The sequence below is a fragment of the Diabrotica virgifera genome, chromosome 3 (assembly GCF_917563875.1).
Source record: "Diabrotica virgifera virgifera chromosome 3, PGI_DIABVI_V3a".
Classification (NCBI taxonomy): Eukaryota; Metazoa; Arthropoda; class Insecta; order Coleoptera; family Chrysomelidae; genus Diabrotica; species Diabrotica virgifera.
This window is the reverse complement of record NC_065445.1, coordinates 69047066-69072226: the sequence shown is the minus strand read 5'-3', so window position 1 is coordinate 69072226 and position 25161 is coordinate 69047066. Positions and strand designations below refer to the sequence as shown.

The 25161-nt window shown below is 31.9% G+C and overlaps 1 protein-coding gene across 2 annotated transcripts in view; it reads right to left on the bottom strand.

Annotated features, from left to right (window-relative positions):
* LOC126881119 (N-acetylneuraminate lyase-like) overlaps positions 1 to 25161 on the bottom strand; it is a 29776-nt gene that overhangs the window by 4355 nt on the left and 260 nt on the right. The window contains exons 1-8 of one of the 2 annotated variants that reach the window (XM_050645173.1): positions 24740 to 25083; positions 21915 to 22026; positions 20018 to 20113; positions 16311 to 16370; positions 16199 to 16257; positions 12257 to 12327; positions 2387 to 2701; positions 113 to 258 (exon numbers count right to left, since the gene is read on the bottom strand). In XM_050645173.1, coding sequence (XP_050501130.1) covers positions 113 to 258; positions 2387 to 2701; positions 12257 to 12327; positions 16199 to 16257; positions 16311 to 16370; positions 20018 to 20113; positions 21915 to 22026; positions 24740 to 24987 — 1107 coding nt within the window. In that variant the 5' untranslated portion in view covers positions 24988 to 25083. Of the gene's footprint in view, positions 1 to 112; positions 259 to 2386; positions 2702 to 12256; positions 12328 to 16198; positions 16258 to 16310; positions 16371 to 20017; positions 20114 to 21914; positions 22027 to 24739; positions 25084 to 25161 lie in introns of those variants that run through there. The other variant, XM_050645174.1, reaches the window with a different exon arrangement.

Sequence of the window (25161 nt, the reverse complement as noted above, 5' to 3'; positions counted from 1 at the left end):
ACTTAATTTAAAGTAAAATTGTGGCTTATTCCCAACCAAAATGGTAAAAACCGATTACCTGTTTACCACGGTTTTGAATAAACAAAAATTTATAAAAAATGTTTTGACTTACCGACTCTGTTCCATAGAAAATTTTGTACTTTTCATGGCTGGCTTCTAAAATAGACTCGGCTTCACTGAGATCATTTGGAACATATTCTATACCGCAAAACGTAGGGATAACAAGTCCGTAGGTGTTTAAAAAGTCTACCATATTTACTAAAAAATAGAATATACATTATTAAGTTTAAATCAGTGAAGACGAAGAAGACTCTTAATGGCGCAATGCTATTGAGCGTAAAATTTCAGGGGTTATGAGGTGGAATTTTTATTAAATTAAAATCTCTCCTTCGTAAAGACTGAAATCGTAGTAACATAATCAAGTAACAAAAATGATAAAAGACCATCACATCCCGTTATAAAAAATTACTATACATAAAGGGCTTAAGGGGATGGGTACGAACTTTCGGCTTCAATGCTATTTAAATGGTATTCATTTTTTTCGAATCCTGAGAAAACTAATAAGTATTTTAGAAAAAATTAAACGCAGATTGAAATATTACGTTATTACCGAGGGCCGAACGTCCCTGAAAACTTCTATAATGTTTATTTCAATAAGTCACACGGGTGAAAAACTAAGAGAAAATTTAGTGTGATTTTTAATTTCAAATATCTCATTCAAAAGAAACCTTTTATTCATTCTAAGGAACTTTTGGCCCTCGGTAATAAAGTAATCTTTCATTCTGCGTTTAAATTTTTCAAAAATACTTATTAGTTTTCTCATGATTCGAAAAAAAAAATGATTACATTTAAAATAAATTGAAAATTTTGACAGTCGTCAAAATTGTGCATTTTGTTCCTTCCCCTTAACTAACAATATAATCAGCTGATGGGCGGAACGTTCTAAATCAGAGCCATCTCATTTATCAACTCTCTTCGGGTATATAGGGCAAACATCGCAGGGGTTAAAACAAAGAATAACGCAGCACAAAAGTGATTACCACCGTAACTCTACGTACTTTTGCTTCTTCATCTACAACAACTTTTAAACTTGTATGAATGTAGTATTAATGAATGAATAATGAAGTATTAAACATAAATAAATATATACTATATTTGTACTTCAAGTTCTTTATTCTGGTAAATAATTTGGGTCTTCCGTTGTGGCGTTTGCAGTATACAGGGTGTTTGGTAAAGAATGGGCCATAGCTTAACCGTAGATTCCTGAGGTTAAAATAGGTCGATTTAAGCTAATTTACCTTAGTACAAAAGTTGATAATAACCTAAATACAGGGTGTCAAAATTAAACTTTGATTTTATTTATTTTTGAATATTTCCTGACAGGCATGGGACAACAACACGAAATTTGGTGCTGGTATTCTACAGTCTACTAAATTATGTTAAACAAAAGTTTCTGGCTACTGCCAGAGGCGTACGACGGGGGAACGTGAATGGTTGACCCTTCCCAAATTCTACGCCACTGGCGGAATTGCTATTTTAGTGCAATTTTTTGATTCTCCAATACTTTCTACGTAAAAAACATACGCTTCATTCGTAACGATAAAGCCATTAGTTTTCGAGATATTTGAAGCTAAAAACGAAGAAGCATAATACATTAATCAAAAAAAGTGTGCCTTTTCATTTGTAACTTCAATTATCTCGAAAACTAATGACTTTATCGTTACGAATGAAGAGTATATTATTTGCATAGAAAGTATTGAAGAATCTAAAAACTATGCTAAAATAGCAGTTTCATCAGTGGCGTAGAATTTGGGAAGGGTCAACCATTGGCATCTGGTATTAACCACAAACGATTATTTAACATAATTTAGTAGGGTGTAGAGTACCTACACTTTTTGCCAAGTACCATAAGGATATGTCAAATAGTTTTATAGTACCGGGCACACATAATTCTTAAAGTTTTAAATGAGGAATAAATTATTTAAAAAAATACTTTAAAATAATTTGACATATCCGGGTGATACTAAGTATAAAACTATTTGAAATATCCGTGTCATACTTGGCAGAAAGTGTAGGCACTGTACACCCTACTAAAATATGTTAAATAATCGTTTCTGGCTACTACCAGAGGCGTACGACAGGGGAAACTGAATGGTTGATCCTTCCCAAATTCTACGCCACTGATGAAACTGATATTTTTGCATAATTTTTAGATTCTCCAATACTTTCTATGCAAATAATATACTCTTCATTCGTAACGATAAAGTCATTAGTTTTCGAGATATTTGAAGTTAAAAATGAAAAGGCACACTTATTTTCATTAAGGCCATCGGTAGATAATTCGCAAATATATATCATTACATATCATTATATATAAAAAACTTACAATTAATCCCCGACATTTCGGGATTGTGGCTATAAAACAAAGGCGTTTTTGGAGCAGATTCGCTGACGATTTTCAAATAATCGGCTAGAGCTTCGTTGGATGTCGGCCTAAAATATAATTCTGGCATACAAAGAATCGATTCGGCATTTAAAGATTCTGCATGTTTTGCTAACTCCACTACATCAGGTAACGCACAACCACCTATTTGTACCATAACTTGCATTTTTAAAGGTTTTGTAATTTCAATCCATTTTTCTGTCACTAATTTCCTTTCACTAATATTCATTGACGTTCCTTCTCCAGTACAGCTATTCACTAAAAATATATGCATTTATATAAATAAAACTATGAGATAATGAAATTTGGTCCATATTATTTTTTATGCAAAAAAATATTTGGAAATTGGCATTGCAATCTGGTCAACTGACCAATCAGTAATTCATATTTAGATTAATAATATAGATTAATAATCGTAGGTAAAGGGGATATTTAAAATTTCGCGAGCGCCAGTAGTGACAAATTAGTGAACGTTCGGTGGAAATTCGACATAACTGTCAAAGTGATTAATTTAAAACAGTGAAATTAAAAACATTAATAGGAAAAAATATTAGTTGGTCAAAGCTGTGGTGTATATTTTTACCTTAAATATACTTACGTTTTAAATACTGAATTTAAGTTTTTTTAATATATCGTAATATGTAATTATAAATTAATGTAAGCGCCATCTACTCGATAATTGTGAAAGTATCCGAAGTAAGAAATTAATATTTCATTAATAGAACGTTTAAATGATTAGCAAAATCTTAAAAAAAATAGATTACAATTTAATTACTTTTTTGCGTTGTAAATATTAAGCGATAACAATTAAATAATAAATTTAAAGTTACGAGCGAAAGTTGCATTAGTAATCCGCTAGCAGCGACACCAGCGAAGCTCAGAGCATATACAAGTATAAATAAAGTCAAAGGAAAGGTTAAGACAGCTAAAGCGGTCATACCTTAATACAAACAAATTTGTAGTAAAAATTTGTTTAAAGGTGGTAAAAACGGACATAGAAAGTCTTCAACGCAAGAACAATTTCCACAAAGCCACAAAAACATCATCGACGCAATGCACTAGAGAGAACAACATTACTGCGGTATCTAGGTGGAAGAGGACCCATGGAAATAGGTGAGCAATTGGATAAACAAGTTGCTAATTTAACCTTAGGATGACCAAGCGGGGGAAATTGTGACCCCAGCGTATGTTTTTCTTTAATAAATTCAAAAGTATTTTCAATTTTTAACTCATTATTTTTTTATTTGACTTTAATATCATTCTAGATATACTCATATTTTGAAATAAAAAAAATTCCCTATATTTTGTAATTCCAAGTAATTTTACGCTAATGACGTCGACTTTGCAAAGTAACAAGACACTTACTCAACATACACACTACACATGACACTAATACTCATGTTGTGACTGGCAGAATGACAAAGTCCACGCCATAAAAAAAATCATTTTTTTGTTAATTGTCATTTTTGACCTGGAGTCATTTTCCCCCCTTGGTCATCCGTGTAACAAAAAAAGGTTGGTCATCGGAAGGTTAATAACTTATTTTCAGAACCAATCTGAGACATCTCCTTTACATCGCGCAATCTCGCAGTAGATGATGAAAACACCGCTTAAATTGAGGGAACAAGAAATGCGCATAAACCACCTATCTAAAAAAATGCGCATCTGGATGGGAAAACCTCTGCATGGGCGACATCTCAATGAGATCAACCAAGAATATGTCGACAATACAGCGTCGAACTGTTGATTGACATCAGGAAAGATGTTTCCCGAGACAGAGGGTTTTTTACTTGACATTCAAGATCAGATTATTCCAACTAAAAATTACCTTAAGTATGTATATTGTCGAAGACTCTCAATTCCAAAATGACAAATGCCGATACGGATGTCAAGCCCAAGAAACTTGGAGTTGGAACTGATTATACAAAATAAAAAAGATTATGACTCAGTAGGAAAGATTCTTCACCAAGAACTAGCTATCAAACTAAGACTTCTCTGAAACGAACACCTCCCCTATTATCAATACGTCTCTGACAGAATGCCTGAACACGATAACAACAAGCTATACTGAGATCGCACTATGCTCACAGACCAACTAGTGGCACACAATGGACCGGATCTCATAATAGTTAATAAACTTAATAGGCAAACAACACTAATAGATGTGGCGATATCTAATCTACGTGTAAAATACAACGAAAAGATCGCAAAGTACAGAGATCTAGAAATACAAATAAGGAGACAAAGGGAAAGTACCCAGACGGTAACTATTATTCTGTCTACTAATTAGTATGGTATAACTGGACCCAAACCCAGACATCCAAAGTGAAAGTTATCCTCCAACACCAAGTTGTTCTATATGGTCCACATAATGTTCAGAAAAAAGTCACACCATTTTGAGCGTCGGGTTTGGGGAGGGGAGAGAAGTCGGTAAATTAGTAGTTTTTTAAAGTTTTTCGTCAATATTTCTAAAACTATGTGGTTTAGCATGAGCAACCTTCTATACAAAAATTCTACATTAAATTTAAAATAAAAAAGGTTCTATGCATAATCCTTCTAAAATGAACGGTTCCAAGTTACGGAAACGTTGGGTAAGTTGGGTAGTATAGTATAATTGGTCCAAAAAAGGCCTAACCCAAACATCAATCAAAAGTAAAAGTTTTCCTCCAACACCAAATTGTTCTATATGGTCCACATATTGTTCAGTAAAAAGTTACACCATTTTGAGCGTCCAGTTTGGGGAGGGGGGGAGATGGGGGAGAAGTCGGTAAATTAGCAGTTTTTTAAAGTTTTTCGTCAATATTTCTAAAACTATGCTGTACCGTAAACAATGTTCTACATAAAATTTAAAACAAAAATGGTCCTATACATAATTGTTATAAAATTAACGGTTCCAGAGTTACGGAGGGTGAAAAGTGGAGGTTTTCGATACTTTTTATATTTTTTGGGCAATTTATAATACATATTATTACTGATAAAAGAAATTTTCTTTAACATGATTGTGTTTTGTAAATAAAATTTGCTATTTCAGTGGCCGATGGTATGTTAGTGATAAGCCCTCGAAGAAACGTCAACCTCACCACCCAAAATCATCATCAATTGCCCAAAAAATATAAAAAGTATCGAAAACCTCCACTTTTCACCCTCCGTAACTCTGGAACCGTTGATTTTATAACAATTATGTATAGGACCTTTTTTGTTTTAAATTTTATGTAGAACGTTTTTGTGTAGACAGTGATTCCCTAAGTGGTCCAGGTGAACCCCCAGGGGTCCACGAGGGACTTAACGCGGGTCTACGTTGGAATGAAATAAAAATGGGGGTTCACAAGTTTTAAGTGGGGGGTCCACGAAAATTTTATAGTGATTTGGTATTTATTTAAACAAATGTGCATTTTTTATCGTAAAATATCAAGGGAAAAAATAATGTTTTAATAGTAAGGACTCGAAAATACCATTATAACTCACTATAATAAGTTATTTGGAATAAAAACAAGTTTTTGATAAAATTTTAGTGTAGAAAACGTTAAAATACCGTTTTTACATTTTCCTCCATTCCCAAAATACGTGTTCTTTGATTTGACTGAAAGTTTGCCCACATATAGCCAAAACACAGGACTTTAAGTGGGTAAAAGAATTTGTATAGTTTTACAATAAAAATAATAATCAAAGGAATTACGTGGAATACGTGGAATAATCAAAGTCAAAAATATAGGCGTCTACTGTAAGTACAATTAACTCGGAAAATATAGCAAAACAAAAACGGTTCTCCTTTAAAATCAAGATGGCGGCTAACGCAACGGCGGAATTCATTCGCGATTTTAAATTTACCACTACTATTGACCGCCTATAAAGATTGGAAAAATAGCCGAGCTTGGGTAGCTCGGCATGCAAGATCAAATGCTAACCCGACTGGACTATATAATTTTGACTCTGATATTATTGCATGTAACTTTTCTTGTATTGTAAAACTATACAAATTCTTTTAACCACTTAAAGTCCTGTGTTTTGGTTATCTGTGGGCAAATTTTCAGCCTAATAGAAGAACATGTACCTATTTTGGGAATGTAGGAAAATGTAAAAACAGTATTTTAACGTTTTCTACACTAAAATGTGATCAAAAACTTGTTTTAAATTAAAAAACTTATTATAATGCCTACTAATCACATTTTGGAGTCCCTTCTATTAAAACATTATTTTTCCATTGATACATTGATAAAAAATGCAAATATGTTTAAATAAATTACAAATCACTGTAAAGTCGCTTAAAATATATATTTTACGGAGCGAGGGGGGTAACCAGGGGGTCCACCGAAACCAGTAAACTTTTTAAAGTGGTCTACGAGAAAAAATAGTTCGGGGACCTCTGGTGTAGAACATTGTTTACGCTAAAGCATAGTTTTAGAAATATTGACGAAAAACGTAAAAAAAACTACTAATTTACCGACTTCTCCCCCATCTCCCCCCAAACCGGGTGCTCAATATGGTGTAACTTTTTACTGAACAATATGTGGACCATATAGAACAATTTGGTGTTGGAGGATAACTTTTATTTTTGGATGTCTGGGTTAGGCCTCTTTTTGGACCAATTATACTATACTACCTCCGTAACTTTGGAACTGTTGATTTTAGAAGGATTATGCATAGAACCCTTTTATTTCAAATTTAATGTAGAACATTTTTGTACAGAAGGTTGTTCATGCTAAACCACATAGTTTTAGAAATATTGACAAAAACGTAAAAAACTACGAATTTGCCGATTTCTCCCCCCTCTCCCCCCAAACCCAACGCGCAAAATGGTGTGACTTTTTTCTGAACATTATGTGAACCATATAGAACAATTTGGTGTTGGAGGATAACTTTCACTTCACAGGATGTCTGGGTTATGCCATCTTTTGGATCAATTGCTAAATGGAGTCATTCCGAAGAACCTCTAAGGCAGGCCGCACATCAAAGAAACATGAAACGTAAAACATGAAACATAAAACGTGAAACACGTTTCATGAAAATAAAACAATGTTAAACAAATAAAAGTCCGCATACCAATGAAACGAGTGTGATTCATGCGTGTGAAACATTTTTATCTTCCGAAGGCGCACACCAAAGAAACATGAAACGTAAAACACGTTTCATCGAAATAAAACACTGCTAAATAAATAGACGTCCGCATATCTATGAAACGAGTGTGATTCATGCCCATGAAACATTTTTATCTTCTTGAAACGTGTTTCATGAAATAGGACGTGTTCTATTTTTCGATATCAGTTTCATTGTTTTGAATAATTAATTACGTGCGTAAAATGAATGCCGACCAAGAATTTAATATTGCATTGGTTTCTGTGATGGAGCAGAACGAAGAGTTGTACAATTATAACCTGGAGTGGTACTCGAATAAACAATAACAAGAAAATATCGTTTTTTTTTTAACCAGGACCCACAATAAAACAATGTAAATGTTTGAATACTCATTCTATAAAATTATTGAAATTTAGCAAGATGATTATTTAATTCGTTTGCAACCAAATATTGAGAGTTGCTAGAACAGCAACGACCTCGTCATCATCACACTCCATTATTTACTATACAAATTTTATTTTTGTTTCTTTGATTAGTATATTAATGTAGGAAACAGAGGTTAAACTTCGCAAACTCGATACAAGTCCGGTTTTATTTTTTTTCTGGTATATCAAGGGGTGCTTATTATGAGACTAACTTTTTTTAAAAGATTTGCCCCGGAACACCCATTTTCATTCCTTTAAAGGGGGTAGGGAAAAATCCTACTCCATCAGTAGGGTTTTTTTATAAATACATATATATTATGGTTATTGCAACATCCCTGCGGAAAACTACCCCTATCCCTGAAAATAAGTTTGACGAGCATGTTTTTACGATTTTCTCATTACCTATATATTTTTTTGAAACAACGCTTATACAGAATTAAAGACCACTATTTTGTCTACAAATAAGGTTCTATGCATTTTTTTCGTATAAGCAACCGTTAAGGCACAGCGGCGCCAAAAACCTTAGAAATGCTTTGGCGGGCTCCAGTTTTTTTTGTTTTTTCGTCACCTATTCATTTTATTAATAAAATACTTATGACAAATAAAAGAACACACTGTCTGCTACATATTATGACCTATACATATTTTACTTTCTTTGCGCTTTAAAACCACAGTGATGACCCAGAGTCAATTTTTGCATATTTTCTTTATTCATTTTCCTTTCTTTTTGGGGTGGTTTCGAGGAAAATATGGGATGAATTATACAAATTTGTAAATAATACTTGTACATGGGTAATCGCTGAAAGTTTTTTACGCTAGCATAAGCGGTTCAGATGGTATATATAAAAAGGGGCTTTTTAAAATTTAACACCCTGTAATTAAAAAATGGACAATTTCCCTTAAATGAAACCTACACCAAAAAATCAGACATTTATTTGTGATTAATTGCCGCTGGGTTGCTTCTTGATTCCCATTACGGTTAGGGAAAAATAATTTTTTTTAAAACATCTTTTTAAATACTTGTCAACTTTGGGGCGCCACCTCCGCTAAACGGTGTGTGATAGATATATGCTGTCGCGGAATAAATTGTAGGAAATATAGTCCTCTTTATATTTCTATTAGGAAATTTTTTGCAACAACGTACAGGAAGGGCTACGTTTCGCAAAAACCACAAACTACCTCCTTTAAAGGGATGAAAATGCCTTTAAAGGGATGAACAGTTAGTCTCATTAAAAGCACCCCTTGATATACTAGAAAAAAAATAAAACCGGACTTATTTGCGAAGTTCAACCTGTGTTTCCTACACTATATTATAAGATGAAACGGTTTCGTTCTTCACAATTTATTTGTTTCACGTTTCACGTTTTATGTTTCACGTTTTATGTTTCACGTTTCTTTGATATTAAAAGCAATTAAAGAGCGCCGCCGACAGTAACGACCACGTCACTATCCATTGCCGACTATAAAATTGTATTTTTGTTTCATCGATTAGCATATCACATGAAACGGTTACTTATTTTAAAATTTATTTGTTTCATTAGTCTGGGCTGATTATCGGAGAATAGGCCATTTTTGGGAAAAGTTATTTACCAGCAATTTTATTGCTGGAATCGAATCTTATGATTGTATATATTAATAATATAGGTATGCAAAGTCCGCAGATAGTGTGCTACTTTTTTTATAAACAAAATGGCGACCGAAAATCGTGTTTTTTTCAATTTTTGCTCTATAACTCCAAAGATTTTAACTTTACACCAAAAGCACCCAAATAAAAATTCACCGCAATTAAATTCTGCATAGAGACGTGTTTTTCCCGATTCACTTCGATGAAAACTTTCCCCGGAAAAAGCGGGTTTTTCCAACAAAATCTTTAATTTTCAACTAAAATTTTAGATAAGTAATTGTTAATCAATAATTAAATAACTTGGTAACGTAAAAGCTCTTTTCGTATAGATTATAATTCCAGAAGCCGATGGAAATTGAATGAACAGTTTAGCAACAACTGAATTGTTAATTAAAAATTTACGGTCGCTATAATAACGACAATAATTATGATGCATAAGAATAACTATAATTTTTTCATAAAAAGACACTATACCTATCTAATGTACTTCACAGAATTGAAATTTGACTATTTAAGCGGCCTCAGGAATATTTTAAAATTATAAACAATTTTTAGGCTTATAAACAAATAGAATATCTCGGGAAATATTAAACTAAATTAAATTGTGAAAACGGTATTCGAAAAACAGCGGCAGGACGCTTCTTTTAAAAGAAAAAACGTTTAATTATGATGAGTGGTTCCTGAGATACAACCGGTCAAAGTTGACCGGAATTTACGGCAAAGATATAAAAAATAGGATCATAATTTTTAAACCATCACCTTTTTATTTTTGTCCTCTTTCTCCACACCAATTTTCATATCTTTAAAATACTCATAACATATATTATTATAATAAAAACTATCGATAATACGTGTGAAAATTGCCAAAAATAGCAAAATTCCAATCAAAAATTAGGTTGGAGAAAATGTATCCCTCAAAGTTCAAAATCAGTATACGTTAAAAAAATGCATTTTCTCGGCTTTCCATGGAGCAATTTCCTTCATTCTTTTTTTGTTCCCAAGTAACTCGAGTAGAGTCGTCGAACTAACGCATTATTAAATGTCAAACTTGCTTTTGTTTTGTTATAATAAATTTATTTATTTATTATAACACAAAATTTTAATTTGTTTAAATAAAAATTGTTTAAATAATTATACAGCTTTCAAATGAGAATATTTATGTTTTTAACTTTAAAAGGTACACTTGTAGTAAGTTTATCTAAAAAAAGCTTACAACTGGAAAAAATATGTAGTTTTCTGTTCTTATAAATAAATAAATCAATTATAACAAAACAAAAGCAAGTTTGACATTTATAAATGACTTAGTTCGATGGCTCTACTCGAGTTATTAGGGAACAAAAAAATAATGAAGGAAATTGCTCCATGGGAAGCCGAGAAAATGCATTTTTTTAACGTATACCGATTTTGAACTTTGAGGGTTACATTTTCTCCAACCTAATTTTTGATTGGAATTTTGCTATTTTTGGCAATTTTCACACGTATTATCGATAGTTTTTATTATAATAATATATGTTATGAGTATTTTAAAGATATGAAAATTGGTGTGGAGAAAGAGGACAAAAATACAAAGGTGATGGTTTAAAAATTATGATCCTATTTTTTATATCTTTGCCGTAAATTCCGGTCTTTGACCGGTTGTATCTCAGGAACCACTCGTCACAATTAAACGTTTTTTCTTTTAAAAGAAGCGTCCTGCCGCTGTTTTTCGAATACCGTTTTCACAATTTAATTTAGTTTAATATTTCCCGAGATATTCTATTTGTTTATAAGCCTAAAAATTGTTTATAATTTTAAAATATTCCTGAGGCCGCTTAAATAGTCCAATTTCAATTCTGTAAAGTACACTAGATAGGTATAGTGTCTTGTTATGAAAAAATCATAGTTATTCTTATGCATCATAATTATTGTCGTTATTATAGCGACCGTAAATTTTTAATTAACAGTTCAATTGTTGCTAAACTGTTCATTCAATTTCCATCGGCTTGTGGAATTACAATCTATACGAAAAGAGCTTTTACATTACCAAGTTATTTAATTATTGATTAACAATTACTTATCTAAAATTTTAGTTGAAAATTAAAGATTTTGTTGGAAAAACCCGCTTTTTCCGGGGAAAGTTTTCATCGAAGTGAATCGGGAAAAACACGTCTCTATTCAGAATTTAATTGCGGTGAATTTTTATTTGGGTGTTTTTGGTGTAAAGTTAAAATCTTTGGAGTTATAGAGCAAAAATTGAAAAAAACACGATTTTCGGTCACCATTTTGTTTATAAAAAAAGTAGCACACTATCTGCGGACTTTGCATACCTATATTATTAATATAAACAATCATAAGATTCGATTCCAGCAATAAAATTGCTGGTAAATAACTTTTCCTTGTATTTTGCTAATTAGCCCAGAGTACATGTTTCACGTTTCATGTTTCTTTGATGTACGGCCTGCCTTAGAGAACATAAAACAGCTGGGTCTTAATGAACATCTCTATAAGACCATGCAGAAACCGATACTAATCTCAACGTCCAAGTGTGTACGAAAATTTTTGGAAGATACTCCGGCGTATCAAGTCACCCAGATCGATAACACGGAAAGAGTCCTCAATAATTTTGATAGCGCAGATATATGGGATGAGTGAATTTTCCCCTTTGAGGGAGTGTGAGCCGTATGGCTAAATCTAGATTAATAAAATACTTACCTACTACACCATTAACTCCAAAACTAGATAAATATTCAGCATATTCTGAAATGGGTTCAACATTTACTGACCTAAAAATAAATAAAATCATATTTGCTATGTTTTAGGACGTTAAAATTTTACAATATATTAGTGAGTAACGAGTCTTATACAGGGTTGGCAACTCAAAAGAGTCCACCCTAATATCTGGCAATATTCATTAGACTTGTAAAAATGCAGAAATATATCGATTTTTATTCCATTGGGATATCTTTTAACCATATAGATATCTGTCATTTATCAGTCAGTACTACAAAACTTTAATTTTAAATAAGGAATATGCCATGTGTGGCACATCATTAGACAAATATTTTTCATATTAAGCCTCTTCTTGTGAAAAAGTATCAATTTATTGAAAATATACACCTTTTAAAAACTAAACGTAACGTCTAAGTTTTGCTAGAGTTAATTTCAAAATTTTCCCGTCACGTCAAAACTGCCTTAAAAGAAAAACGTAACGTAAACGAAAAGAACTAAATTTTAAATTAATAAATTCATAATTATTGCAAACAGTTATAATTATTTATTTAAATGTTCAAAATGATATCCATCAACCTCCATACAACTATGAAGTCACTGCTCGAAATTCCGACGAACATTTTGAAGCATTTCAGGGGTTACTAGACTACACTCACGCACTATTCTTAGTTCTTCCAATAAATGAATTGGTATTATAAATCCTTGCTTTTTAAATAACTCCATAGGAAAGAAGTCCAGAAGTCCATAAAATCTCTTCATCCAATCTATTGCTTAGGAAAGTCTTTATTGTTGGAAACATTGTCTTGGTGGAAATACAGATCAACTTTTGAGTACTTTTCATCGATTATATCTGTCAAAAGGGGATCAACTGCGTCCTCAAATACGTCTACATAGGTATACCTACTTCCCCATTCAAATTTTGATGCCAAAAGATTAACCCAACAATACGATCACCAAAAATTTCCGCCCACGCCCATTTTACTATTATCTACTTATCCCGTTTCATGAAATTTTTTTACTAGTTTTAATACGCATGAGTGATGAAGATACGCATGTTTGGAATCACCAAAAATTTCCGCCCACGCTCATTTTACTATTATCTACTTATCCCGTTTCATGAAATTTTTTTACTAGTTTTAATACGCATGAGTGATGAAGATACGCATGTTTGATGAAGAATTTCGCTGTTATCCGTACCCAATTTCAATTTTAAAAAAAGATGGACATAATTTTCATTTACACTAGCAAAACGTAACTAAGTAGATAAATATTACAAAAAATAGTTAAATTCCTTTGTAAAAGGTATGTATATTTATAAAAAAATAATGTTTGTGTACTTTGTACGCACGTAAGAAGTTATACTTCTATTATACGATTCCAACGAAATTAATATATACTTTAAACAGTTTATTTATATTTTATTTAACCCTAGAATACGGGTCATTCGTAAATTTTACGAAGCTCATAATACATTGGGCATTTTTGTTTATTTTAACGATTTCCCCAATTGAGTACCTTCCATATTAGTATTGAGCTTGATAATGTAGCAGACGGTTGTTATAATTTCTAATTCTAAGACCATTTTTCGTCGCTTGGTTCGTAAATTTTACGAAAGTCACGTGCTTATGTCATATAACAAATCAGCTGGCTATTATTGTTTGTATTTTTATTTTAAGTGTTTTAGTAACAAAAAATTAAGGTAAATTGTTTTTTCATTCTCATTACATAATATACTATTTAATATTTGAGCTTTTCTTATTAGAATGTCAAATACACAGTTTTTGTCCGCAAAACAACTGGAGGAAGAAGCGGCACGTATTATGAACGGGGAAGAGAGTGATCCAGATCCGTCTGCAGATAGTGATAGTGACTGGGAAGAGGACAATTTGGAAACTGAATCCTATGGCTCCGATAGCAGTCACAGTCATGGCGATAAACAGATACAACCCCGCAAGTTTACGTCGAAATATTCTCCTGAAGACATCGCCGAAAGACATAGCTGAAATCTTCAACATAACTAAAGGAGATGATGCGAATATGACCCAGAAAAATATGAGGAAGACTTGTTTCTACTGTCAGGGCAAAAAAAGGTGCATGACCACCAACTATTGCAAGGAGTGCAAGAAGCCAATTTGCGGAGAACACCGAGGAGATATTTGTACCATATGTTCTTAAAAATAGCCAAATTATGTTTGTTTCATAATTGTATGCTTTTATTTTTATTCTAAGAATCTTAATTGTTTTCTATACACTGAATAAAAAATTCAAAATAAAAGATATAGGCTTTTTTCTATAAAGTAGTAAAATTTACGATAATCCCGTATTTACAGTTGGCAAAAACGGTCCCGTATTCTAGGGTTAAATATTAAACTAATTTTAATACTTTCCAAAAATTTTGATTAAAACAATACCAAAAATTAAAAAAATAAAACACACACAAACACATTGAAAAATGCCCCAAAGAAATGATTTCTGAACAATAATTGTTGGCAAAAATTTTAACTAAATACTCATTTTTTGAAAAAAAAATTATATAACAAATATACTTACAATCATAAAATGTTTAAAAAAATAAAAACTTGCATTGGGATTCGAACCCGCGTTTATTCGGGTGCTTAGGATTTGAAGTCGAAGCCTCTACTCATTTAGCCACTTACACGTACCTGTCATGTGCGAAGATAGGCCAACTGAACGTTTTATTGTTTGACAGTTCTGAATTTAATCAAATTAGTTTGATTTTTGTGGAATTAAAATATTAAAATACAACAAAACAGAGTAAGAAAACAATATATTAGATTATTAGATGAAGATTGGTAGAAATTTTGTTGGTAATCAATTTATGTAAATCAAAGCATTACCTACTAGATAGATATAGTCGGTTCGCTAAAGACACAACTGGCTAGTGATTTTAGAAGTAATTTTGCCAATTTGGTAAAATTGGCAAAAAAATAATTGCGAAATAGTTAATAATTACTAAATAGTTAGTAATTTTGCCAATTTTATCAAATTTGGCCAAAAATAAAAAAATTACCGACTAAAATCACTAGCCAGTTGTGTCTGAGTTTAGCGAACCGACTTTACATACATTTTCCAAATAGGTAAGTACCTATGTAATTTTTTATTACAATACTGAAACATTTACAATAATTACGTACCTGTTGCTTTAAAAAACTATTTAAAAAGTCACTACAATTATAAACTTGCTTTTTCTCTGTCCTCACAACAATAAAAACTAATATACACAAAATTTGTTTACCCATAACCGACATATTGAACAATTGTTGACAGGTCATTGTAATTACCAATCAGAGCCCGTATAACGTTTGAGCTGCGCTCAGGACCAAGACCTTTGATGAGTTCGCGCACATATAAATTTACCAACGCGCCCAAAGAAGTATACCTTCAAAAATCCTAAAAAGTACTACTTTCGGAATAATAATTCTATCATCAGTGCTTATTACAGGTCAAAGTACATGCTTGAGCTACCAATATATTTGGATAAACACCGTTTAAATGTTATAAAGTTATAAATTGTTTACATTTGTAACACGTCAATAACTCAAATATAAATAACTCAATAATGTATAAAGAACTCAAATTTATATGTGAGACCCAAAACCCCACGTTGAGCGCCAAATTATGTAGGCAATCTAATGACGGAAGAAGAATATTTATGCCAACATACATTGGTAACAAAGGTATGTAGCTCAGAATCGAAAGAGATATGGGTTTGGATCTTTGGTAAGTAACCACAAAAGCTACTTTGTAGCTTTTTTTTAGTATTAAGATATTTTTTTTAAATATCTTATTATACCTTTTACAAAGGAATTTAACTATTTTTTGTGATTTATGCTATACAGCCCAGCTACACGGATTTATTTTTTTTCGTTAAATTTTTAACTAAATATTAATTGGAGTACTTACGAATCGTTACTAAAAGCATTAAAAACAGGCACAAATACTCCTTTGCCAGAAAATTTTACCTAAAAAAATTACAACTACATCGCTTGTTAAATTTTATATAAAATAAACCTACTTTTTTCTCTGGTCCAATATCTTCATCTGGATCTATATAAACTTCAATATACACTGATGACTAAAAAAGAAGTAAGTAGAAGGCACTAAGGCAAAAATATTTTACATGTTAGTATATAAGACATCATGGATGTAACTGTTACATTGTAACAGATATAATCCATAAAATTTTACTAAACAATTAATACAGTCATTTAAACTTTTGTTGACATAAAAACTATCCTATGTAACTGATTATCTTTGTTATTAAGCTTGGTTGGATACAATTAAGAGATACAATTTGTCTCACAACTGCATCATTCCTATCCGTTGTCATAAACCATTAGTCAATACAATTATACCAAAATTCTTTATTATCCGACCTTATAGACGAACACAATGATAAGAATCTCAATTTTCATTATCAAGCAGCTGATCTAAAAATACAGAAATAATAAAACAAACAGCCACATGGTGTTCATTGATCTTGAGAAAGAATATTTTAACGAATCTGGGCCTCGATTTTTGACCCTTCGCTTCGTTATGGAACGTATTCGCTTCATATACTAAACAGATACGAAACGAATACGTTCGATAACGAAGCGAAAGGTCAAAAATCGAGGCCCATGTTATTTAGAACCTCCCCCGTATAACGCTTACATCTCCGCGGCGAGATGCGCGAGGATAGTGATGTTCCAGAACTTACGAGAAGGAGAAGTGACGTTCAGAATATGTACTGATGGAATAAAGATGAACTTTTCTAGAAATAACGTACATATTATGTATACCTATAAGTAGAGAGGATGCTAGTTTAGTTTTTAGTTATTAAGCTAAATTCGAATTGTAAAGTTTTAAATAAATACTCGTAAATAAATTCGAACCGATAGTTTTATTTAAATCTTGCTACAATGTGATAGGTTATTGGGGGACAGAGGTTACGTGGTAAGATTGTAAGATTACTTTAAATATGGTATTTTGGATGGTGAAACGATTACCAAAACGGAATAAGTAAGTTTTAAGTATCTAGGATCGATAGTGCAGAATAACGGAAAAATAGATAGAGATGTATGCAGTAGAGTTAGAGAGGAATGGGTGAAATGGGAGGAGGAGAGCACTATATTGTTTAACATAAAGATTCCAGTGAAAAAGAAAGGCATACTGTATGAAACTGCCATAAGACCAGGTGTGATATGCGGTACTGAGTGTTAGTAAGTTAAAAAGAAAGAAGAACAACAACTAATGTATGTAGCGGAAATGAAAATCCTTAGATGGATAAGGGGAGTGACAGAAAAGGATAATACATTAACATTAAGCGCTGAGACAGCTAGATGGTCCAGGAGGCCCACTACTGCGGTAAAACTAACTGTCGAATATTATGTCGAATGTGGTAATATTATGTCGAATAAAAACTAATTCAATTGGGTACAGCGGTATTTTGTATTATACTTGTGACTGTGCCAATGGATTAAGAACTGTAGGGTCTGTTAGTCTAACAGATACTGACCCCGTAATAAACTAAGATAGTAACAAAGACTAAAACTAATTTTAGAAAAGCATATTTTTACTATTTTTAAATTTTATAAAACTTTATTATTATTAATAAAAATTGAAAAAGGTCTAATTGAAACTTAATATAATTGTTTATTAATTTAATTTATAAATGATAATATTTAAATGATAATCACCACTCGAATGAAGGGAGGACAAAAATCGTTATTTGTCACATTTAAATGATGTTATGTGCTTAAAATATGAAAAAAAATACGGAAACTGAAATATTTTTCTAACTTAGAGTATGTTTCGGTCTGAAAATGGTCAACATGACCCTGCTTTTGAAAAAAAAACTAAGAAAACAAATGAAAAATCTCTTTAAGCCTGATTCTCATTAGACGTGCAAGGAACCGGACCGGCAAGGCACGGGCAAGGTTTTCGGAGCCAATTCACACCGTGAAAGGCTTGCCGCGGGTTGGTTGCTTTGTGTAGTGAACAATGTTGAAATTGAACGTTAATAAAAATTGCTCTAATATTAGACGAAGAAACAGAAAATGGAAACAAATATTGCAGAAATAGAAAAATACGTTGTTGGGTTCTTAAAATGCTAAAGAAACGCAAAAAAGAAGGAGAATTTGCAACCTTACACTCCGAATGACAGTAGATAAATTTAACACCTTATGGCTGCATATTGAACCATAATATTCAACCTAGTTCTTGAGTCACTCATCAGAAAAACCAATGAAACACCAAGACAGTACAAATTACTGCATATGCAGACGATGTAGTTCTACACTTTAACACGACTAACTGAAGCGTTCAAAAACATTGATCCTGAAGCACGAAAAAGGAAGCTTTAAATAAACGAAGCAAAAACGAATTACATGACCGTCAAAAGAACACCTGACACTAAAAATTATCACAATAGACAACTATACTCTTGAACGTGTGGATGCCTTCGCCTTCACATATCTGGGCACAGAAATCAGAAGAATTCCGTAAGGATCGAAATTAATGCACGTATTTAAAGAGGGGAATCGTACATACGATGCCATTAAAAGATTAAAAGAACCAAAATGACTATCTACAGAACATTGATTAGACCCGTATGGTTGTGAAACCTGAGCAATAACGAAAAGGGATGAAGCCCAACTCAGTACACTCGAGTGAAAAATACTGAGAAAAGTATATGGCCCGGTGCAAGAGGAAGACGGCACATGGAGAATCAGTAGAAACAACGAGGTTAATGAATTTAATGAAGGTTACGATATTGTACAATTTGTGAAAAGTCAAAGACTGTCATGGCTGGGACATGTGCAGAGAAAAGACAATCAATAAACAACAAAGAAAATATTACAATGGAAGCCGATAGAAGGGCGAAAAAACAGAAAGGGCCAGAACGAGAGGGATGGATGACGTGGAAGACGACATGAAAACCATGAACATAAGACAATGGAGAAAAAGCACACAAGAGAAATCCGAATGGAACGACATAGCCAGACAGGCAAAGACCCATCCAGAGTTATGATGCCAAAAGAAGAAGAAAAATTGGCGCATATTGAGGGACCTCTTCAAAAACAAAATACTTCTTTTCTCTATCGTCTTTATAAGACTGATTTTAAACAACCCAGATTGCAGATTGCTTGCCGGTAAGGTATTCACACTGTCGTGACCTTCACGGCACATGCTAGGCAAAGATTGTTTCAAAAAGAACGTCGCATGCAAAGCCCGTCGCTTGCCGGTGCCTGGCACGCATAGTGTGAATTACATCCCGTGAAGTGCATAAGATTTTATGTAAAATGTATCTTGCCGAGCCGATGCCTTGCCGATGCCTTGCCCATGCCGAGCACTTGCCTTGCATGCTAGTGAGAATCAGCCTTTATTTGCAATTGAGGTTACCTGCTAAAAACATGAGAAAGAGTATATAAAAAAAAGAGGGTTTGTCATATTTTAAGGGCATAGCATATTCTAAGGGCATTTTTTAGGTCATATTATAAGGACATTTTTTGAAGCTAAAGATCGCTCAGGAAATTTTTTTTCAACACATTTTTTGTGATAGGTTCTAGGAGACCATTGGGGCCACCTAGCACCTAGGGAGCTAAAAATTAGTTAGAGAATTTTCTAAATTTGTACTTTTGAGTGCCCAACCCCTATAGCCTTTCAGAGCAACCTTTTTCTCAAAATGTACATCCCATATGATATTTTGAAGTAGTAATTACTATGTACTTTTATACAAACCTCCAAATCATCTGCTGGGTCATCATTATCCTCATCCTCACTTTTGATTTCCCTTTTTATCTTATCTTTTTTCCTCTTCTGTTCCTTAATAGGTTCCTTAAAATTAGAATAGATAATAACAATGGAAAAGTAAATATAGCAAAAAGTGGAAGTATGTGAAGTCAATTTTGTTGTAATTGGTATAATTTTAATAAACGAAGGTTTTCGGACTTATCAGTCCATCTTCAGTGAACATTTTTTACTTTTTAAATAGCCCCAGAACCGAACAGTGGTTGGATTTAATTTAAAAGTTACATTATAAAAATGTAATAACAAAAATGACTTATAGCCGATGAAATTGGATAAATTTGTTAGTTATCCAATTTCATCGGCTATAATATAATCAGCTTTGTTACACATATGTACTTATAAATTAGTTTCAAGTAACTGATCTTCCAAAAGTCAGGAAAAACACCTGATTTAAAAGGATTGTTAAAAATTTTGGGGGGATCTGGCAATAACAAAATTACAACTTTTTAAAATAATTGGGGGAATACTTCTGGACCAGATTCCATAAAACATTAGGTTACAAAGTTTCGACAATGCTGGATATTGAAATATAAAAGATTAATATAATAAACTGTTTGAAAATATTCTGCAAACAAAAATTTGGAAGATATAACCATAGAACAGTGTTGAATACCACATTTTCAAAAATTTCTGATTTCTGAAAAAAGTTTTCTGATTTTCCATAAAAAATTACCAAAACTTTATCTTTACAACTTTTTTCACGCTTTGATTATACAGGGTAGCGAGAAAGTATGGAAACACAGTAATTTCTCGTAAACCGCTAAAACGATTTTTATAGGTTTTGGTGGGTAAGGGTCTTCTAATGTGGCCGATATCATAGTGGTAATTACATTGTTGTCAAATCTTCCGTTGTTCTGGAAATCTAATGAACTTTCTTATTTCTAATGGAACACCCTGTATATTTTTTGCGTTTTGGAGTCCTTAAGAAATACTGATTATTTTTCATGTTATATTCCCTATACCTAAATGCCATAATTTCGGACTTATTGTTACTCATACATTTACCAAAAAAATTTTACATTTACATTAAACAATGGTATCTGATAAATAAGGCTTGAATTTGAATTTAGGTACTTCGTGATTTCAAAAATGATATTTTCACTTGTATTTTTGAACCTAGAAAATCGTTATTTTTCGATTTTTTTCAGTTTTAAATTGTTTCTAACTCGGAAACGATTAATTTTAGAGAAAAATTACAAAAGATCTTTTTTGTTCCCAATAATCCAAAGAACCTAAAATAATGTCTACCGGGGCGGAAAATTTTTTTTTTTTTAAATAAATGTAGCCATAACTCCTAAATTATGGCATTTAGGTATAGGGAATATAACATGCAAAATAATCACTATTTCTTAAGGACGTCAAAAAATGTATAGGGTGTTCCATTTGTAATAAGAAAGTTCATTATATTTCCAGAAAAACGGAAGATTTGACAACAATGTAATTACCACTATAATATCGGTCGCATTAGAAGATCCTTACCCACCAAAATCTATAAAAATCATTCTAGCGGTTTCCGAGAAACTATCGTGTTTCCATACTTTCTTGCTACCCTATATACTAATATCGTCGGTGATGTGACAATACCTCCTATCTGCTTTTTCGTGAGTTTTTTTAGGAGAGACGAAAAAGTCTTTTTAGGGCCACCTCCTGTTTTTATAAGATATTTTTTGACTTGTTTTGTAATAAATTCTACTATGTATTTGCTATATAATAAGTCAAAACTTACATATGAAAACAGGAGGTGACCCTAAAGAAGGTTTTTGTCTCTCCTAAAAAACTCACAAAAAAGCAGATAGGAGGTATTGTCACATCACTGATATCTACTTACCTCTATTTTTTCACAAACATGATTATGTTTTGTATTCATTGCTACAATTTGCAATGCAACTCCTGAGTTAATTAGTTTTATTCTGAAATATGCTGGACATTCTGTTTTTGGGCTAAAACAATAAGAAACATCTATATTTTAACAAATACCAGGAAGTTCCTTGTACATAATGACTACAATAACACTAAAAAAAATTAAAAAGTATGACACTGGAAGGTCAGAAATGAAAAAAATCTGAATTCAGTTTTCCCCAAACTGAACATGTAGAGCATGCTGTAACAAATTGCTCTAGTCAGTATGTTTGTGAGCAAAAATCTGCTGAAAAGAATGAGTGGTTCATTTTCGGAGGAATGTCAGTAAGAAAGATCAAAAGTGAGCATTTGTTCATTGATGCTCTGTGGATATCGGCGTACTCCATATTCTCTTCTACCATGGTCAGATAAACACTATATTTACTTTTCTATAATTACTGATTATAGTATATTATCTAAGAGATTATTTATTATTATAAAATAATATTATTATTATTTGCTGCATGGGAATACGGCGAATAGAACGAACACTTTAAATCTTATTTGTGCGTGATTAGCTCATTCGGAAGAAAATGCTCTAGTCAGTACACGCCATTAGATGTCACCTTTTTACATTTTGTCAGTAATTTTTATTTTACTAATACAAATTGTTCAACAGCTATGATATCTGCATTTAATATTTATCTATACTGTAGAATTTGTATTTAGATTTTGTTTTAAGTGTATTTTTAACATAACTAAATCATCTTCATACAATCTTACTATTTTATGACTACTATTATTCTTCACTTCTCTCTTTATTATTACAGCCCTAATGACAGGTTTCACCACTGACGAATAGCAGTTTATTTGATGAATAAAGCTATTTGACCAATAAATCTGACACATCTGTGTTTCACCAACGTCAAATACTACTTATTTTATTTATTTATGAAATAAATATACTTACTCTTCGAATAAATTGACAAGTTAATATCGCTTTAAATATATATAATAAAGAAAATTCGTCAGTTTAAACTTTAAATTATTTATTAAAGAACTTTAAATTATCAAATTATATAAAACAATAAAAATATAATCGACAAATAAATTTTATTTGACGAATAACTATTCATAGATTTATTTGTTGGTGAAACCAGACCTAAGTGTAAAAAATAGGATATTATTTTCTTTAATATATTCTTTAACATAGAACACCATATTCTGTTCTTGTCACACAAATTTTTATATATTCATAATGATCTGCTGTTTATTGTTCTTAGTACTGAAATTACCAATGCTAAATTGCATTCATTTGGTATTATTACTTTATCGTTCACTCTATTCAGATCTGTATTTGGGTTTTAGAGCAAACATTATCTTATATTTATTTCCGGTTGTTTTCTTAATACTAATTTCAAAATATTTTATATAGATTATTACTTTGTTTATTTTTGTTTATGTTTTACAATTGGTTCAATAATTTTTTCCTTGACTGATGTATTTGTAAATTATATCCGTGTATTAGTTCTACAGTAGTTCTCTCATCAATTACATCTGTATTCTCTCGTTTTTCATACATATTTTTTAATTCTTTTCCACCTTTTTTATATAGGTACATATTTTGTACGAGTTCTTGAAAACCATCTATTCAAGATATACTTTAATGAAAAAGTTGTGTTTGAAGTGTTAAGTACAAAATTATATAATACCTACAGTGAAACCTGGATTATCAGTCTCTCCTTTAACTGTCACCTCTGTTAACTGTACATAAGTTGTATCATACGCAAAAATTGAGTCATCAATTCATTTTGTTTGAGCATTGATATAAGCCAAACTAAATTTGCGCTGATTGTTGACTCAGAAGCTGAGACAGACTTGGAATCTGACAGTGGCAATGTTGATGTTGCTATTACAACTGGCAAAGATTTTCCTAAAGAAGCTGCATCACACAGGCAACAATTCATCGATTGGTATTCTCGACAAGAAGAAACTAATAAAATAGACTGCATGATCTAACACTGATTAAGAAATTCAGCCATTGCAAAATGTGAAGCAACAGTGAAACAAACAAGGATTTCAGAATATTTTAAACCAAATTGATTCGATTGTATGAACACAAATCTCTCTTATATTGTCAAACAAAACATGCAAATAAAATTTGAAAGTTGTAGTATTTGTTGTAGTTAGTTAAATTTTTATTTTTTTAATGTTCTGTTAACGGCCTCTTCGATTATCCATCATACCCTTGGTCCGATGTCTTGACAGATAATCAAGGTTCTACTGTAGATCTAAAAACATTGGAAAAAATGTTGAAATTTTTCAATGGATACCAAACACACAATGATAAATCGATAACGATTTAACTTTACTGTTAAAACTGTACAGTTTGTCTTTCATTCCACTACCATACGCAGTATGATAAATCGTTATGATTTAATGGTATCGTTAAAACTGAACAGTTCTCTTCTTATTAATAACCAACAAATTTCAATGGGTTAAGAAACTCAGATCTATGCAAAAACTGAACGATTATACTGATGGTTGTGATATACGTATCGATAGAACTGAGCGGTTCCTCTGATTCTAATAAATCAATTTTGAACTGTTCCGTTTGACAGTACTGTTTTTAAAAATCATAGAAAACTGTGCAGTTTTACTCCATACACGTAGCGATTATCGGTGTAATTTGAACGGTACAGTTAAATCGTAACGATTTATCGTTGTTTGTGTGGTACCCATAAGGATGGCAATTAGTTGATTGTAAGGGAAACATAATTTTGTATTTTACTAAATAGGTAAGTAAGGTCCTACATTTTGATTGTTCTCATTTTTCTTTTTCGGGCTTGTTCCTTATATCTATATTTACTTGAACGTCCATATATACAGATAAGCTTCAATTCTGAATAAACAAAACTTTCTTTGGCGGTTGCAAATTCATCTGTAATTAGCCTAGAATCTTTTGTGGTAAATTTGGTGTTGGTGGCTTCACAATATTCGCTGAGTTTTTCCATTAACTCGGTATAACTTTTAAAACATGATCCGATTTCAAAAGCATCCATACTTTTTTTATTTAAAACGATATAAACGATATAAAATATCAACACAAAGTGTTTGAAATTGAAAGGTTTACAAACAACAAACCAACAAACATAGGTTATATAATTTCTTCTTCTGTAAATTTCAAATCTTTTTTTCTTCCGATGGGATTATTATATTATATCATGCACAGTCCC